This window comes from Lycorma delicatula, chromosome 2 (genome assembly GCF_047948215.1).
Source record: "Lycorma delicatula isolate Av1 chromosome 2, ASM4794821v1, whole genome shotgun sequence".
Taxonomy (NCBI): Eukaryota; Metazoa; Arthropoda; class Insecta; order Hemiptera; family Fulgoridae; genus Lycorma; species Lycorma delicatula.
The window spans coordinates 124,244,053-124,264,509 of NC_134456.1; the positions used below are offsets into that span (position 1 = coordinate 124,244,053).

At 30.2% G+C, this 20,457-nt stretch overlaps 1 protein-coding gene across 3 annotated transcripts in view; it reads left to right on the forward strand.

Moving 5' to 3' along the window:
- Nucleotides 1–20,457, forward strand: part of Fs(2)Ket (Importin subunit beta Fs(2)Ket) — a 77,179-nt gene that overhangs the window by 39,806 nt on the left and 16,916 nt on the right. For all 3 annotated transcript variants that reach the window (XM_075356199.1, XM_075356202.1, XM_075356200.1), the window contains exons 10-14: nucleotides 4,806–5,009; nucleotides 7,432–7,662; nucleotides 8,580–8,687; nucleotides 17,350–17,493; nucleotides 19,339–19,559. In XM_075356199.1, the coding sequence (XP_075212314.1) occupies nucleotides 4,806–5,009; nucleotides 7,432–7,662; nucleotides 8,580–8,687; nucleotides 17,350–17,493; nucleotides 19,339–19,559 (908 nt within the window). The remainder of the gene's footprint in view (nucleotides 1–4,805; nucleotides 5,010–7,431; nucleotides 7,663–8,579; nucleotides 8,688–17,349; nucleotides 17,494–19,338; nucleotides 19,560–20,457) is intronic.

The following is a 20,457-nucleotide window of genomic DNA, read 5'->3' on the forward strand; positions in this document are numbered from 1 at the left end:
TAACTTCCTGAGTGATGTAGATCCTATTTATTAATCTTTTTCCAGAATAAGCCAGTTTCATCATAGTTTAATAGTTGCTTCAGAAAAAAAATCCTCAGCTTTCATGTAGTTACTAAATTTTTTTACATATTAGCAGCTTCTTGGTCTGAGCTTGCAGCCCCTCCATGTCTAATTACATTATGTATTCCAATACTTTTCTTAAACTTTTTAAAGCATCCAGGGTGGCTAGCTTTGAACAGTTCTGTATAAGTACTTATACCATAACCAGAGTTTATTAAAATTTTGTTATTGTGTAATGTGTAATCGTTTTGCTTTTGCACAAATTATAACTTTATGAACACTATCACCAGCTAACTGTTTATTTATTCAAATCAGGAGCAATTTCTCCATGTTATCAATAAATTGTAGGAATTTAGCTCAATTGAAGTCAGTTGGCCATCTTTAAGTATTAACAGGTGTTAAGCAAACCGCTCCCTCCAAAAGACTACCAGCTCCAGCAAATAAGGGAAAGATTGGGAGGAGGTGGAAAGGTATTTTTGAGAAAGGAAAGGCTAAAGGTAACAAAGGAAAATAAGAAACAAGGTAATGATGCAAAACCTTGTGACTGCATTGTGGGTTAAGTGCTAAATAGAATTTTGCACAAAGCCAAATATTCATCAAAATACATTTAGATCTTAACATGGAAATTTAATAGAAACATTTAGAATAGTATAAACATTTTTCACTGAAGTCATAGTTCATAGGATAAAAATTATTTATATATTTGTCCATTCTGAAAATACTGTAAAATGATTGGGGAGAGAAATAAAAACATACTTTTTAAAAATATTTTTTAAATATGGTCAAATAATTAATTAAAAACAATAAAGAGTAAATTATTAAAATTGTGGCAATATGATTATTAAAAATGTTAATTAATTTCTTTTTTATATTTTCTGTTTCAATAAACATCTTTCTTTTTTTATATTTTATTTACATCAATCATTCGATTAAATAACTAAAAATGTTACTGTCAGATTTATTGACAATTTAAAAGAGTTTATAAACTCCTAACATAATCTGATTCTTGAAATTTTTTAAAAATTTTGCAAGGAAGTTAATTGTTGGCTAATAATGGAGTAGAGCTTTGACGTACAACATCAAAGATTTGCCATGAAGTTTATGTGACCATAGAAATTCACTATATATAATTTCCGTTTGTTGTTATTTAGTAAAAATCTTTCAACAGTTGTAATGAAAAAAAAAGAAAAGTTGTTTTTTCAAGTCTTCTATACACGAAATTTAAAAAAAATTATCTGAATATATTCCTAAAGTATGTCAGTTTTTTCATGGGAGAAACTGTACATTTAATTGATCATCATGTTATTGGTACAGGTAACATTCTGAATCTTAATTCTGTAAAGTGCATAAGAAATTTTTATTTTACAGAAACTATTTGGTTTATGTTAGAATCATTGTTAAGTTTTCCTGTATATCATACATTATTGGTTGTGTGGACACTTTCATCATATTACTGGATTGCATGTGTTGTGTGTTTTTCAGTTGCATTATTTGGAATACCGTCATTAAAATTAACTGAATAAAAAAATAGCACTCAACAATGGAAGGAAAATTAGATCACTATTTTACAAGAATCTTATCTATAAAATAATGACTCCCTTGTTTTCGTTATAAATATTTGTTAATCAGTTTTAGTTTTTGACAAGTTAGTTAGTTTTTCTGAAGGTTGTGTGATTGTTAACAGTACAGCTGTGTTTAACTGGACCCCATTCAACTAGATTTCCGTTCGATATTGGGAAAGGCATTTTTAATTTTTTAAATAAAATGTGTACTGTAATACAGTACTACGTAATAAATTAAAATTTTTAAAATATATTAAAAAATACAGTGTAGGCCTACTGTATAATGTATCCATTTTACTGGCAGTAGTGTTTATTATAAGTACGTATGTATTCGGTCTTAGATAACACATGTACTGCTTACCGTAAACATCTACTTTTTCTGAGAATAGAGTTGTTTTACAAAAATTATAATTAGGGTGATGTAATGTTAATGACACGATGTTTAGGCCTGTAGACTCTTGTCATGCTCTATTTTAGTAAACTTTCATTCCAGAAAAGCAGTAATCATTGAACATTGTAATCATAAGGTGTAGTTTGCTACAGGTGATAATAATGAAATTTTGTGTTCTGCGTGGTGTAATTTAGTGGAATGGCAACTAAATGAAAGAAGATAGTCATTTCCATGGAAGAAAAACTTAATGCTATTTCGTCTAAATAAGGGGAATCTGTAAAAAAAAAATTGTGATGAATAAGGAGTAGGAAAGCAAACTGTTATGAAATCTTCAATCTCTTCTCTTTATATTTTCCAGATTTCTGTTTAAAATTGGTGGCTAAAGATAGTTTAGGCAACAGGGCGATTATCAGAATGGTAAGAAATAGTCAGCTAGGTGAAGCTTTATTTATGTGGTTTACCCAAGAGAGTGAGCATGAGGTGAATGTGCAACACGACTGCTCGGGGTCAGATTCGAGCGCCAAATGAGTAGAAGGTTGCTATATCATAACGACCACTCCTTGCGGTATTATGACATAGGACATCACATGAACAGATTGCCTGACCAAGGAGAGCTCTAGCCCTCGCTAGGTAGCATTACCCGACAGCACAATTCTCTTGTTTTATAAATTTCAAAAATGTCATTTTATAATCTTCGCTAGCAGCATGTTCCCCTGGTACATTGAGCTGTAGTTCTTGGCAAGCCTTCCACATATCTAACCAACCTGAACTTCCTGTGAATGATGTAACACCACATAATTTGTCATTTAAAATTCTTTAATTGTAAAATGGCACCTGATATAGGAACCTTTAAATGACAAATTATGTGGTGTGTTACATCATTCACAGGAAGTTCAGGTTGGTTAGATATGTGGAAGGCTTGCCAAGAACTACAGCTCAATGTACCAGGGGAACATGCTGCTAGCGAAGATTATAAAATTACATTTTTGAAATTTATAAAACAAGAGAATTGTGCTGTCGGGTAATGCTACCTAGCGAGGGCTAGAGCTCTCCTTGGTCAGGCAATCTGTTCATGTGATGTCCTATGTATGTCATAATACCGCAAGGAATGGTCGTTATGATATAGCAACCTTCTACTCATTTGGCGCTCGAATCTGACCCAGAGCAGTCGTGTTGCACATTCAGTCTGGATGAACGATTATATTAGGTTTTTATTTACATGTTATTAAGTAATATGTTGTTCAGTCTTATATGCTTTATTAAGTTCAATTACAAGTTATCGAAATGTCAAGACGGCAACAAATTAAATAGCAATTCAACAAGCAACAAGGTGTAATTTCAATTTATTACCTATGAACATCAACATGTTAACTGTTTTTAGGCGAGATCATTCATAACAAGAATATATCACCATCTTAGATTTTCAGTGCTGATGAGACTGGATAATCTTTTTTAAAAGCTACCTAAAAACTCACACCTCAGAATTGGACTCTGCTGCTAAGAGGCATAAAGTTTGTAAGCAATGGGTGATAATTCTTTTATCCAGTAATGGGTCAGGCAAGTTGAAGCTCCTGCTTCTTGTGAGGAATATCAGCTAAACCTCGAGTACTGAATAATATTAGTAATTTGAATGCACTTCCATTCATATACAGATCACAAAAATCAGCATGGATGTCTGCAAAATATTTGAAGAATTGTTTTCTTCCTTCTTCGTCCCTGAAGTGAGATGATTTTTAAAAGGAGGAGCTGTTTTATTTATTGACAATGCTCCTTGTCATCCACATGCTGATGACTTGAGAAATGGTGACATCTTTGTAAGATTTTTTACCCGCACAAACGACAGCACTCATCCAACCTTTAGATCAAGGTGTAATAGAAAACGACATTACGGAAAAAAATTTCTTAAAAACTGATTGAAAGAAATAATGACGAATTTTAATTTAATATTCAAACAGTAATTTACGAGTGTGCTTCAGCATGGAATGAAATTAGTGCTTGGTAAAAAAAATCTGGTAAGAAATGAAATCTGAATCCAACACAAAGACGATTGCTGCAATAAACAACAGTTTCTTAAAAACAACTTATTCATCGTTGAAAAAAAAAACAACTTATTCACGAGGTAGCTGAATACATGGACTATGAAAATGATAGTTCAGAAGACAATTAAATATATAGACAGAAGACAGTTCAGATGATGAATTCTTCAAGGAAGAAACGCAAGTGATCTCTTACGGAGAAAGCTGTGGATATGCTTGGAAATCTGATGTATTTTGAAAATCAAAATGAAAAGTCTGCTCACCTACTGCTTACCTTAGTGTATACAAAATCGAGCAGCAAAAAGCCGAGCATTATTAAAGTAAAAAAACTGAAGGATTTTTTTAAAAGTAAATAAACATTGATGTAACTGTAAATGTGAATTTGTATTTCAATTACGACATAAGTTATTTGTCAATATGTACTAAGTTGATTTTAAATTTCAACATCTTACATTAATACTGTAGTGATTTCATTAAGCTGCAGAATACGTTTATTATACATTTCCAGATTATCTGACTTTCATTCATCCAGACATGTATGGTACCATCTAGTCTGGTTAAACGGGGTTGTACTGTATTTTCCTTTTAATCTTTTTGCAGAATGATGAAAACAAGGGTCCCAAAAGAAATGAGAATGTAATAGATTCATGTCCCTCCTAATTTGTAATTGATTTGTGCCCCTCCTAATTATTAATTTTAAGTAACAGTAATATAAATCGAAGATAGTAGTAATAGTGGTATTTATTTTTCTTACAGGCAAATCTTCGCCCTGCAGCTTACGAAGCATTGATGGAGATGGTGAAGAATTCACCTAGAGATTGTTATATAACTGTTCAAAAAACAACTATGGTAATATTAGAGAGACTGAATCAAGTTCTACAGATGGAGACACATATTCAGAATCATACAGATCGTGCACAGTGTAATGATCTTCAGGGTCTTCTTTGTGCTACTCTTCAGGTATTAAATCTACTTTAAATGTTGTGTTACAGAAGATTTTAGCATTTTAATCCAATTGTTTGGTAGCAAACATGATATAAGATTTATTAATAAAGTTAAATTATCAAAATGCTTTGGTTTAGTTAGTATATTTTTAAAAGTCAATCTTTAATTCTTAATATAATTTTTCATATTTGTATTTATTGGTACTCTTACTGTTCATTTCCCCAATTTAATGCATTGTTTGATATATTTGTCTGTTCTTTAAAGTAAAAGCATTACCAATCTCATGTTTTATAGCTAAAATGTTTTAGGGACTAAGTAATCTTAATGTTTTCCTCCAAAATTCTTTTTTTGGTTTAAAGAAAAGATCATTTGTAACATTGAATTTTTTAATTCCAGGAAAGTATGTTTGAGAAGTAAAACTTTTAAAGCCCTAAATTATAGTTATGCCTGGGTATTAGTAGGTCAATATTAGGCAGTTGGCAGCAAAAAATGTCTGGACCTTGCTATACATATAGTAATTATGATGTAAATGTTTGCTTCTATAGTTATGTTAATTATTTTTTTAACCTTAATAAGTGTAATAAATCATTAATTTATTAATCACTTTAAATTTATTTTTCCATATGAAGTGTATAAACATTGTTTATAGTGTGTTCACAAACTTTTCCCTGAAAATTTGTGGTGACATAATGATTTATACCAGTGATTCCAAACGTGCACTGCGGCACCCTGGGGAGCCACAGCCTCTTCACAGGGTTACCATGAAATATTGTAAAAGCTTCATAATTAATTGAACTAAGACATTTATAATTATTAATTTAATGTTCATAGACTAGTTTTATTTTTATCTCTTATGAGTAATCATAATTTTATTTAGGGTAGGGTACCATAGGAAAACTATAATTGAAAAAGGGCACCGTGACTCAAAAGTTTGGGAACCACTGATTTACGTGATTGTTTTGTTGGAATGTATATTATCCACTCACAGTTTAATAGTCTAAATGCCTGACCATTTCTATAGAAGGAATGGTTACTATCTTAAGTTTCAACTAGTCTGAGAAAAGGCAGTTTTGTCATCAGGAGAATATTTAATACCATGAGTGTTATTCAAATAGCTGCAGAGGCAAAACAGTTGTTAGGGGGTTAACAGTTTTATTATATTTTCAGAACAAAGTTGGTAACTGCGTTCTTTTTGATTAACTGTCTTGAGTAAAATTGTTTTGTTTAAAACCTCAAAATTTCATTTTACATTCGGGTGAGTCTTCTTGAAGTTCGTTAATTAGTTATAGTTTAATTGTCCACAATGCAGTGAGCATTTTTTGCTTTCCGAAGGTGAAAAATCTGTTGATATTTACTCTCATCTGACTAAACAACATGCAAAGTTGTACTAACTGCAGAAATTTTTACTAGCGAGTAGAAAAATTTATTAAAGATGGGTGACTTAGAATTACCATTGTGGTTATTCTGTTGAAGTTTCAAATCCAACACTTGAAACTCGCATACTCTCTCATCCAAGAAGACTGACGGATTGCAATTCAGATAATTGCTGAAAAATTACAAATAACTGTAGTTTTAGTTTATAATAAACAAGCTCAAGTGCTGTAAAACAAATACAAAATGGGTTCCAAGAGAGTAGATTGATCACCACAAGGAGACAGTACTTCACATTGGCACAGAGCTGAAAGAAATGGTGTCAGGAGGTGATGCTTTTTTTTCACTGTATTGTAACTTAGTGATGAGACATGAATTCACTGTTGTGATCAAAATGACAGAACCTGGGTAGTAGAAGCACACTAGTTCACTTGTCAAGAGGAAATAATGAACCCAACCGTCAGCAGGAAAAATCATGATGACAATCTTTTGGGATGCAAAAGACCCTTTGTTTTTTTTTTTTTGATTTTCTAGATCAGTGAACAAACAAACACCCTGATCTCATTGCAAATGTGTTGCTCTACTTCATGATGATGCTTGGCCTCACACAGCTAAGGTAATTGAGAAACTATGAACAAATTGCATTGTGAAGTATTTATTTCATTCCTCCACCATACAGTCATGACATGGACCTATCGAATTTCCACATGATTGGTCCAATCAAAGAGTTGCTACATAGTAAGAAGTTTAAGACAAGATGACATCAAAGAAAATTTGCTAAATTGACTTAAAGGTAAAAATTTCTTTGCAGCAGGCAAAAACAAACTGGTTCAGAAATGAAAAGTGTATTTAATCTTGCTGTAGATTTTGTTGAAAAGTGAAAAAAAATCACATTGATTAAATAAACTGTTTTATTTCTAGGTCAATTTGTGTATTTAATTATTGACTCTTGCTATATCTTGCCTACCACTTGGGTTGCATCTAGTTAAACTGGAGAATTAATTAAAGTAGTATGACCATCATTTTAAAATTAGATCCTGATTTTTTTCTTTATTTTCTTTTTCAGAGTGTTTTGAGAAAAGTAACTCCTGAAGATGCTCCACAAATTTCAGATGCTATAATGGTAGCATTGTTACAGATGTTTAATTCAAATTCATGTAAGTCTGGTGGTGTGCAGGAGGAAGCGTTGATGGCTGTATCCACTCTTGTTGATGTATTAGGAGAAGGTTTTATTAAATATATGGATGCTTTTAAACCATTTTTATGTCTGGGTCTTAAAAACCATGCGGAGTATCAGGTAAGCAGTATTTTTTATTTTATAAGTATTTTTTTATCAGATTAAAATTTAATAATAGCGCATAAGTTTTTAATTCATTGGGACTGGTAGTATGTTATCTGTAAGGCTGTATTTCAGCTTCTGCTAGTACAAATATAGATTCAAAAGATTCTGTAGGGTTAAAAGAATATAAATTTGACTCGCTGATGATTCATTGAGCAACTTTTCTATGCTATAATTCACCTCGATAGCATATTTTTTAGAAAGGAATTAGCACTTGCACTGCTATGGCGGTCAAAATCACTAATAGTGTCCTTAGCAAACGCTTTACTTGCCTTTCTGTTGGCAGCTGTAATGAATCAGTTTACCTCCTTATATTGGTGTTCATGAATTTGAGCTATGAAATTTCTATTGAATATTTTAATAGGATATCCTGAATTGAGATAATTATGTTCCAGGAAGATCATTAAAACAGAATAAATTTTTTGTTAAGGATTATTTATATAGGATAAGAGACGGTATATTATAAATGACATAGTAGATAAATTAATAAAATCCTAACTTACAGACTGCAAGTAGCAGTTTGTAACTACTGGTAAATTGGTGAAGAGAAGGAGTAACGAAGCCAAAATAACATGCTATGAAACATTATTGTGACTTATAACTTTTTGGTAAGATAAGTATAAAACATTTTCAGAAAGTAGTAAGATGTGAGACAATGCGGTGGTTTTGTCTATTATAAATATAGATTGCTCACACTAAATATTAAAGCTAGCTACAAAATATAGTAGATATAAGTATTGGTTACAACAGGATGTGAAGTAACATTGGTTACATTTAGTCATTCTTATTTGCCAATTTAAATTAGTACATTGTAAGAAAATTTATCAGTTATCTAAGTTTTGATTATGCTGATACATATTATGTGTTATGTTAAGGTGTGTGGTTCAGCTGTTGGCCTTACAGGTGACATATGCAGAGGTCTGAAAGATAAGGTTTTGCCATATTGTGATGAAATCATGATGTTACTTCTTGAAAATTTACAGGTAAGTTTATTTTGTTAATTCATTGTAGTTTGCTCTGTAGGGGTTCCCTCTCATTTAATTACTAAATTGCCATTTATGTTCTTTGTTTGGCATAAGAATAAAACTTGTTACTTGTAAAAACATGTTCTTATGCACACTAGAAAATGGTTAATTATGTAACCATTAATTATTTTAATTATGTAAATGGTTAATTATCGTGTCTGAAGTTAGTAGAACTAGTTAAAAGAGAAATTGTGATTTTGTGCCTGTATATGTTATGGATTTAGTAAATAAAAATATTAGATTGAAGTAGTCAACATTGTGTATTGAGTGAATTGTTTTATTAGGGTGAAAATATCAAAATTAACATTTTATATATTTATTTTTAAATATATAAAAGATTTTTGAAAAATTGTTTTTATTTTTTGTTCTCTGTACGAAATAAAGGAAGTGTTGGGTAAAGTTAACAAAAAACACAAAGCTCGTATTTGCCAAAAGAAATTGGACTTTATTTATGTAAAACAACTGAACTTATGTTAAAGCATAACCTTAAATTAAATTAAATTATGAAGTAAATATAACTTAATTTCACATAAGAAATATCAACTGAAATCAGCATATCAGTAATAATAATATTAAAATGAGATTTACAATTATATACTTAGAAAAACAAAACATCAATAAACATAGTATGACTGGAAAAATATTGCATTACTGACATATGCTGTAATATTGAAAAATTAGCAATGAACAAATGTCATTAACTTAGAAAAATAAATTACAGTAAATCTTAATTGGCACTGGCCTTTCCTGATTTATGAACAACAAACTTAGCATTAAATAATTCAAACATGTAATTCTAGTTTAATGTAGAAAAAAGGCCACAATAATATTATACTACAAAAAGAGTTAATTGCAATAATCAAATTGAAATAAGTGAACATATAAATAAAGTTGCTTTACTAGTAAGCTTTCTTGAAAATATAAAAATTACAAAGAAGTCCTAAAACATAACTGCACATCAGGAGTAATTTGCTTTAGGTTAATTTAAGAGAAGTATTATGAATACAGTTCATGAGTAGAAAAGAATTAATCTCGGCGATTAACAAGTAACAAGATTAAATGAGTTAACTACAATAACAACAAATTGAAATAATTAAGCACGTAAAATAGGTTGCAGCTGAGCGATGTCACAACCTTATATAAGCCACCTGTCGTGAATAAATGGTTTTTTAAAATAAACTTGAAAATGAAATTGAAACTTGAAAGGCTTAAGGTATGATGAACTGAATGTTCCACAAATTTTAATGATAAAATAACTGTTTAACGTAATAAATAATGAAAATTGAACTTGCCTGGCACACAAATATTAGCAAGAGACGAACTCGTGAATGAAGGTAAATGAATACATACAGTAATCCTGGGTGTAGTACGCAGTGGTGTATCAGGAATACGGGGGTGAGACGTGGTTTAGAGGTTGAGCAGGACGTGGCATCTCAAAAATGTAGCAACGAGTTTGGAGAGATTCTGCATCGATGAAAATGTAATCAGCAGCTAGAGAAGATTCGGCATCTATAGAATTGGCAGTTTGTAGTAATTGAAGCACTTTCAGCATAGATGTAATATACAGAATTTGAAGATTAAACTTGACAAAGAAACGAGGCAAAAACAAAACATAGAGATCGGTAAAATAACAAACCACTGACGGGTAGAACTAGAGATAATTTCGACAGAGAAATACCGCAACGTGTATGCGAGTATGAATGCGATGAAAATATTAGCACACAGTTTGAGAGCGAAAAGTCATAGGCGACTCTACCTGGTGAAGGTCTGATCTACTCTGCCGAAAAGATGGCGTGAATGAAAAGAGGGGGAAACCAAGCCTAGGCAGTGGACAGGAGAGAGTGTGTGTTAAAACAAGAGCAGTGTCTTAGTGTTAGTATGAGAACGATTAGAGAAAACGTGTGGAATTCGAGAACGAAGACATAACAAAAATAATTTACAAGCAAGCAGACCACTAAAGAATTGCATAAGGCTGATAAAATAAATTCTGAATACGCAAGTTGAAGAAATTACATCAGGGCAGACAAAGAGAAATAGACTTCTAGGAACTATTACAATATTGAAATTGGTTGAGAATAAAAAACACTAAGCCTAATATATACATTAAGACTAAACAGCAATGAATAATGCGTGATAGAAATAAGCTGATGCCAATACGATGATGCAATCAGCAAGTCAAACTGAGAGAAATGATATCGAAAACAAACCCAAACAACCTATTTAAAAATACACGTAGATAAGCCTTACAAAAATGCAAAATAAAATTACTAAGCCTTTAAACTACAAGACTCTACCATAACCTTGAATTCATTGGAATAAAACGACTACGCAAACGGCGTAATCAGGAAGTATTGTGATAAGTATGGTCAACATCCATTTTGACCATCCCTGAATCCATTTTAACTAGTTTTGGCATGATGTAAATATGTATATACATATCTTGCATAACTCAAAATTGATTAGCCATAGGATGTTGAAATTTTGGATTTAGGACTGTTTTAACATCTAGTTGTGCACACCTTCCCTTTTGATTGCAATCGATTGGAACCAAAAGTGTCCAAAAAACTTGAAAATACCAAAAATGAAATTTCAGAATTTTCCAAAATTGGATTTTTGACTTTTTCATAACTGCAGTAAATAATAGCCCTCATTGAGAATTTTTCAATTATAATATAATTGGTACTTACTTTCATTGGTTCCAGAGTTATAGCCAAATAAAATTTTAATTAATGAAATATTAGGATCTTGGATAAGGCACATCGGTTTGAATCAAGACTTCATTTCCTTTTTTTTAATTTAAATATATTGATTTATTACTAATTATTAACTTCTCATTACAAAAAAATTTTTATGATAATAATTAATTCAATAACAAAAAAAAAAGAAAAATATTAGAAGTTTTTAACCCTTAAATACTCCCTAGGCAGATTGTTGGTATCTTCCAAATAACCACAGTTAAGATTATTCTCATCAGGCTATAAGTAGCACAAATTGCAATTGAGCCACAGTAAAGAAGATTGAAATTGGGTCTGTTTTTCTGTATGCATCAGGAGTTTTTTGTGCATTGATATTATTTAATAATTTATTAAAGCCAATTTTATATCTAAACTGGCCCCTAATCTGGAATAAGTAAATAGTGAAAAATAGTTTAAAAGAGGACAAACCAATAACAAACATATTAACAATGGTTATTCTGAGTCTCAAATATTTTTTAAATATAGATAGAAGTGAAATTGGCATAGAGTTCTCAATAAAGAGTGGTTTTGCTGTCCTTAATCAGGATTTACAGCCCTTCAATAAGTAATTTGTTGGTTAGAACATTTAATAAATGTCATTGATAGAACAGATGAAATGTGAGCCTATGATACTTTCTGAAAGAATACTGCTGAAATGTTTTCATTTCAAAGTTGTTTTATATTTAGAAGTTAAAAATTAATTTGTGGAGTTCACATACACTGAAGTTAAAAAAAATTATGATTTACTTTTAATCTTTATGTTTGAATAGGTTAGTAGATAAGTAGCTGTATCTGTCAAAACAACAAAGATAATATGGTACAGTACTGATTGGTTTTAGATTAATTTATATTTTTGTAAAAATTACAGGCAAATCCAAAAATCATTTGCTGCTAGACAAATTATTAATGTTTGATGAGGCTGATTTTCACCTTTTAGAGCTTGTTTTTGTTTTGTGTTACACACTTAAAAAATTCAATGAATGACCTTTGCATTCAGATAGAAAGTTATTATTTTGTGTGCTCTCAGCATGGGTTTAACAATATTTTTTCCAATGTCAAAATGCAAAGGAAAAAATTGTGGAAACCAATGAAGTCAATGATTTTAAAATAAAGGGGTATTGAATAGGCAAGTAGATCAGATAATTATAGACGATGCTAGGAATAACCAGCAAAACCAGCAGATGTTGCTGTTCCATTAAAATTGACAGATAAGAAGCAAATCATAAAATTAACACTAATCTAGTCAGATTGTTGCTGTCAAATGTAATAATTTTTCTTTTAGTGTTAAATATACATCATTACCTATGAACTAGTACTTGTTTCTTGGTTAATATTTGTTGTAGATGATTTTTATAGAGATATTAATGAACAAAATTCATATTTTCCATGACTGAAAAATCATCAAATATATTTTCTTGTGCAGATTAATACTTTTTTATATTAATTTGTATACTATTTATATGGGTTTGTATACTAGTATGTACTAAATAGGTTTGCTTGTTAGGTGTACATCATGTTCATTAGATGTTTTATTCTTCTGTACTTAAAATGACTTCATTTTTAAAATCTACCATCTTGTAATAAACGTAATAGTATAAACTATTTTATTTTTATACGGTTTGATTCTTTTCTTTAAGTCTTAATTCTAAAAAAATATATCTATTTTTAACTATATTAATATATTGTCCCAGTATATGCAACTTACAATGTGACAACATAAATCTATATTTTCTCATCAGTAAAATATTTCATAATCTTCTTTATTATTCTTTAACTGTAAGAAAGCTTCATAATTGTAGTTTTTAGATTTTTGGAGCTGTAATCTGAATAATACAAAAGTAAAGAAAATCGTGGTAATTTGTTCCATGACCGCTGCTGTTATATTTGTTTTTCAATTGACTTTCTAGTCAACATCAAGAAATGCAACTATTCTATCATGAGAGAATCATGGAGGTTGAATATGTTGCTGGATTTTAAGTGCTAATATTCATAGATGCGATATCTTAAATATTGTCTATATCACATTTGAAGGCTAATATTAATATTGACTAATCCTTACTGCTGTGCTAGAAATTATAACATCTCAAATTGATAAGATTTTTTATTAAATCTTTATCGTATGTGAAATATTTCAAATTTGATCTGGCTGGTAAGTTCTATGTTAGGTGATTTGTTCATGGTGTTGAGCATTTGAGTATTCTTAAGGTATGCAAGTAGAAAATTGTAATGCAAAAGATGGTTGTAAATTATCAGTTAAAACTGTCAAACACCAATTTTTTTTTAAATGTTTGTATTTTATCAGAATTTGTTAATGTGCTTCATATCAAAAAGCCAGTTTGTTTATAAAAATGTTCTATGAAATTGTTTTTAACTGTCATGGTAGATGTCAGAAATTTGTCTAAACTAGTATCAGAGAATATTGCAATTATTATAGTAAGAAATAAATAATCTTATTAGCTAAGTGTGGGTATTTTACTTTGTAAAGATTATGACGGTATGTGGTGGTATCATTTATAAAGTGTTCAACATAGTATCAGAAAGTTACCAGACAGCTGTCCCCCTTCAAAATATTCTCCTTGGGACTGTATGATGTATGATCTGACCTTGGCTCATAAAAGCAAACATAACATACTTAACCTATTAAGTTCAATGACTTGTTGTTCCCTTCTAATGCAACACACTTGTACCAGTAATGCTTCTGTTGTTGGAAGGATCTTTGCATTTCTTTCTATTGTCAACATGACCACATTGCTTTGCTATTGCCTGGCTTTCTTTTACTGCTGAGAACTTGGGAGTTTTCCAATGCTGCTGACAAATTTTAGAGACAAAGGCACAATGACAGTATCTCAGAATCATAACCTTAGACCCATGTTTCATCTCCTGTTATTTATTTATTTTTTCATAAAATCAGTATCACTGTAGCACATTCCTACATATTTTGAGCAACTTTGTTTGTTTCCTTTTGTTTGTGAGTGAGAAGTTTTGCTGCTACCCTGCCACATCCCCGAGGTCTTTGTTAAAATCATTGGACTGAGACAAATGAAATTCCTTCTACATCTCCTAGCTCTCTAATTATTTGACAATCATTCATCACCATCGTCAAAATTGTTTAATTTTTGGGGAGATTTTTCGTGGTGGAAGATCTGGCAATCTGGTGTCTGTCAGTTTCAATAGTTATTCACCCATCTTGGAAGTAATACCATTCTTAATTTGTGTAACACCCTTAGCTTTATTAACAAAAACTGTTGGAATCTCTTTTATTGGCTTTACTTGCATCTCGCCAAGTTTCTGATAAGATTTAAAACAGATTTTCTACTCAGCTTGTTCAGTCATTTTGAAAGGCAATAAAAACAAGCATTACTCAGCAAAACAGTGAATCATATGCAACCAATATTATTCAAGGTCATAATCTATGACAGCCTCCTCCTGCAATACAACTAGTTAGTTCAACAAAAAATAAGGTAGGTTATTTATTGATCCTCTTGGTGCCTCTATCAATCTCTCATAATATCAGTGAGATCTCTCCTTCCAACATCGGCTGCATTTTTTTTTCCATAGTGTCAAAGCAGCAGTCTTTCAGCTTGAATTCTAGTTTACGGTTACAGAAAGCTAAATCTGTAGAGTGAAGGATGTGGTAAACATCCCACAAAATCCATTTAAAAACTGAGGATTCTAAGTTAACTATGCTGTTGGTGTCAAAGAATATGACGTGTGTATTTTGTTGTGTTTTTGACCTGTTGTGTTGCTTCCTTCAGTTTTATGACTGTGTGATCTTCTACTGCAGTGTCTTTTTGTTATTTCCGGTATATTGCTGCAAACTTGTTAAACAATCCTGTCTTGAAATGTCATTCTACTAGTCTTGAAAGAGCATATCACTTCAAAAATTGTTTGACCTAATTTTTCTTTAAAAACCTTATTCAAGACATTCTGAAAGTATTCGTAGCTGATTTATCAACTTTCAAGCACACTTTTATGTAGGCCTATTCAAATATTTTGGGAAAACTGTATTATCAATCTATAGTCCAGGGATAATTTACTACTTCTATATAGTACTTTTCTTTGCTTTTAAAGAAATCTCCGCAATATTAATAGTGGTTAATTTTATACAGCTTAAAACCAAATGACATAAAAGTGTAATAGTTAATTTTAACTATTTTATTTCAATAAAAATAATGTAAAAGTTAATTTTAATAAAAATGTAGAATGAGATAAACAATATAAAAAGTTATATACATTTTTTAAATTAAAATGGATTAAATAAATTGTATTAAATTTAAAAAAAATGGAGTCTTGATAAGTACAACAATGAGACACAGGACAGACAGTATTGAAAAGTGGCTAAAAATTAATAATATTAACTAAATACATGAATTCAAATAAATAAGTAAAATATTAGTTAAATAAAATAGTTAAATAATAATTATAAAAAATTAATATTTTTTCTGACCATCTCTCATATAAAACATAACCTCTACTTACGATTTGGTAAAAGGCGCAGCTCAATCACGACACGATCACACAAAAGTACCTCGATTAAAGTGAATATTTAATTCAGATTGTATAATTATCTGAATCAGATGCAAGTGGATATGTTTCTTTTTTTCACGGATACACAGCTGACCGTTAAAAAAACAGTTTTCTCGCGGTCGCGGGTATGTGACTGATGCGAAAAATAGATAAAAACAATCTTGATGCGGGTTATATATCTTGCTAAAATTTGAGCTTAATCGGTGCAGAACATTTTGAGAAGTGTACACAAACGAACTTAACATTTTTATATATAAAGGATATATATATATATATATATAAATTTGTTTTACATGTAAATTGATAAATGTAAATATTTTTGTAATACAGGAAATATAAAAAATATTTTTTTAGATATTTAAACATTTTTTTGTGATTTTTTAGAATACTAGAATACTGTTTTATTAAATTTATTATTTAGAAAACATATTAAGAAAAGTATTATTATTTAGATATTTTTTAAAATTCTTCAACAGTATTCTAGAAATTAAATAAAAATAAGAAAATATGTAAAAGAGCTGAGAAATATTGGGGAAAAATTGCCTACTAACAAACAATATTAAACCAGGAAAAAACATTTTAATTTGAAGCAACATTACTAATACAAAGAAACAAATCTCTGAGTTTACCAGAGGCAATCAAACTAATGCATAACTTATGCTAAAAATAGATGACTGAGACTTGCTTTGTAGTTCTTAACTACACTATGATGGCAGCATACAGAACCACACTTAACTAGTGCTGCAAAGACACTAAATCTATTAATGGTGTAATATTTATTTTATAATATACAATTTAATGTGACTTTGTTTTTAGTTATCTGTATGAAACACACTTCTGCTCATGCATGGTATTAGGTTTATGTAGCGTATATTTGTATCCTGCCTACTGTGCTCTGTAGGACTAAACTGAATTCCTTCCCTTTCAACGAAAGACACATATTTAATATTGTCATTAGTACAGTTTTTGTTTTCATTCATAACAGCCCTACTGTTTTAAGTAATTGTATTATAAAGTGCATGTAAATTAATTATTAAAAACGCCTACACAAAATACTAACTAAATCTATTTGTTCTGCAAAATATTGATAGGGAATAAATACATCATCCACTGTTCTGTTTATTTTAAAACAAAATGCGGTAGTTTTATTAAAGATAACTTTTTCTGTCATGTCTTTATCACCGTACAAATTGTGAATTTTTGAATTTCACATAACATTTAGGGGTTTATTCAATGCATATGCACTCTGTTTAGATTTTCGGCAATCGAAACTGCTTAGCGAGACAGCTCTGTATTTCACAGAAAAATATTTAATTTAAACTTGTTAGTTTAAGCATCATTTCATTTATTTTTTACAGGATAATAATGTTCACCGTTCAGTAAAACCACAGATTTTATCTGTATTTGGTGACATTGCGTTAAGTATTGGTACTGAGTTCAAGAAGTACTTGGATATTGTTCTACAGACTTTGGTGCAAGCATCTCAAGCCCAAGTTGACAGAGTGAGTGACATCTTTTATTTACAGTTTATTATTTTAGACACTTGAGTTCACGGGTACAAAAAATAGTCATGTACAGGTAAATAAAAAACTGGTTATTGTGGCAAGAATGGTGGCATCTCAAGCTGCGTATACATACATATGTATAGTAACAATGTTCACTCATCCTTGTAGAAGTTTCTTCCATTTTATGGGCAGTTATGTAAAAACAATATATATATTCACAGGAGATGGCAGGTAACTAATAATTTACCACATTTTATATCAGAGTAATTATTTTTGAGTAGTAGGCTTCTATTTGCTTTATCAGAGATAACTTGCAACATATGGATCCAAAACCCCTTGTAATGAATGATCACTAAAATCATCTACGTGTATTTTTAGAATTTTCAAAAAATGTCAAAACACATTGTGTGTGTGTGTGCACACCTAATTGTTTATTTTTAAATTAAGATTGATTTTAAATTCATTTTTTAACTTGTGAACTCTATATCCCCAAGAGATTGTATCTGGTGAACCTTTCTTTTTCTGTTTAGCCTCCAGAGCCAGTATAAGGTATTACTTCAGAGGATGTATTTATTTTATGAATGCAAATGAAGTGTAGTCTTGTACAGTCTCAGATTGACCATTTCCAAAACATGTGGTTAATAAAAACCCAACCACCAACACCAGTATCCATGATGTAGTATTCAAATCCATGTAAAAGTAACTGCCTATACTAGGATTTGAACTTTAGAACTCTCAAACCTTAAAATTATCTCGTGAACCTGTGAAATTTTACGTGAAAGGCTGAGATGCTACTGCTGCTTATCTGCAGAGGTTGTTCCTAAGTAAAGTAAAAGTTATGGTTTGAATATTGATAAGCACAGATTGTAATTTATTTTGCAGGGTTTTATTAGATTGTGAAATTCTGAGTCTTGGTGTAACTCCATGAAGACCTGAGAATGGTTGAAATATAAACAAGAACTGTTGTTTTACTTCCTTGTTAAATAAGTCTGTGATGTCATTTTCAAACAGATTAAAGCTTAGAAAAGGTACTGATTCAAGTTAACTCTTGCTTTATTAGTTTTTTTAATGAGCTAACAGTTTGCTAAATTGTGTCATGAAATGAAAATCATGGAGAGAAATTTGATTGCACATATGCCACTACCAGATAAAAATTTTTAAAAGAATGTGTGGAAAGTTAACCTCCTGCTCTTTGACCAAAAATCTATTATTTCTGACAAAGTTAAAAAAAGTTATTGTGTTTAATTTTAAAACATGGAGCTAGTTTCTTCCAAAAAGGGTTAGCCAAAATTCAATTTCATTCCTTTAACATACTGTCTTCTCTTCTTATTGTTGAGTAATAGTGATAACTTTCTAATGGAATGTTCTCCCTCATCCAACAACCTTGTCGTTGTTCTATCCAAAATTCAATTTCATTCTTTTAACATAGTATTTTGTCTTCTTATTGTTGATGTAATAGTGATAACTTTCTAATGGAATGTTCTCACTCATCTAACAACCTTGACTTAGTTATGTCCAATTAGCAGTCACTTGGACAGTAAGGAAATTAAAAAACTATGCATTGGTGTCTGTGAACATGATTGAAGCTAGTTAGAGAAAACATTAATAAAACTTTTGAGATCGAGAAACATCCGCAACATTGAAACAAGAGCTTGTACTTAAATTTGAGCTAAAACTAATTGTTTATAGATTTTATGTTTCAAAGTATAAAGTAATCTTGTTTTTATATGATTTTTATTTAATGAACAAGGTTCTCATGTTTCATAGTTGTGGTGATTAAATGTAATGTAGGAGGAAGTGAATCCACCGAATAAATTAATGTTTTTCTTGTTTTTATTACAGAGTAATTTTGATATGGTGGATTATTTGAATGATTTAAGAGAGGCTATTTTAGAAGCATACACAGGAATAGTTCAAGGATTGAAAGGTGATAAGGAGACACCACACTCTGATGTCAGACTTCTAGAACCTCATGTACCTTTTATGATTCAATTTGTTACATTGATTGCACTTGATACCGAACACTCAGATGGAAATGTTGCAGGATGTGCTGGTCTAATTGGGTAATTTATTGTCATTGGTTTTCTACAATTTTACCATTTTAAGTAATAGTAATGGGTGAAAAACATTCAATTATGAATATATAAATTCCATGTATCACAACAAAAAAAAACTACATTAATTTTTAATGCACAATTTATATTTTATGTATATTTTTTGATTGTATGTATTTTATGGTAAAGTAGTCTTTGTTTTTCAGCTGCTGTCTGATATCATTTGTACAGCTGTTTGTTTCATCAGTTGATTTTTGTTCCTGATATATTAGACTTTACTAGTTGATCATTTTTATTGAACTTTGTTCAGGGAGCCTCAGAAATGTGGAAAAATTTAGAGTAGATTCCTTAACACAAAAAAAATAAATAAAAAAGTCCCTTTAACCTTACATTTAGAAACACATGTTTGTTTGCAATATAAATTTTATGTCAAGATGTATTTTATTATGTGTACAAGTTAACAAACATTCACCATGGAAAAAATCAAGTAAAAATTTTAATGGCATTAGTTACTTTTGAAAAAATTAAAATTTGTTTTAAATTTGAAAAAAAAAATTTTTGTATAAAAATTTAAATTTTGTTTTATTAGTTAACATCTTGAATGTGTGAGTTATTGTGAACAAAATGATGCCTCATTTGTTCAAATATAATTAAAAAACAAGTCATGCATGATTATTGTTATCATTGGAGTGTTTACATTTCTTCTATTAAACAATATTAAAAAATAAAAAGTTAGATTAACAACTTAGTTAATAAGTTTGATAGAAGAAACATCAAAGTTTTATTGTTGAAAAAAAACTAAGTAATTTACTTTTGTTTTTACAGTTATTGTTCACAAATGTTTGTTATAGCTTTATACTGGTAAACAATTATATTAAAATTTAGTGTGCTCAAAAGATGCTGAGTC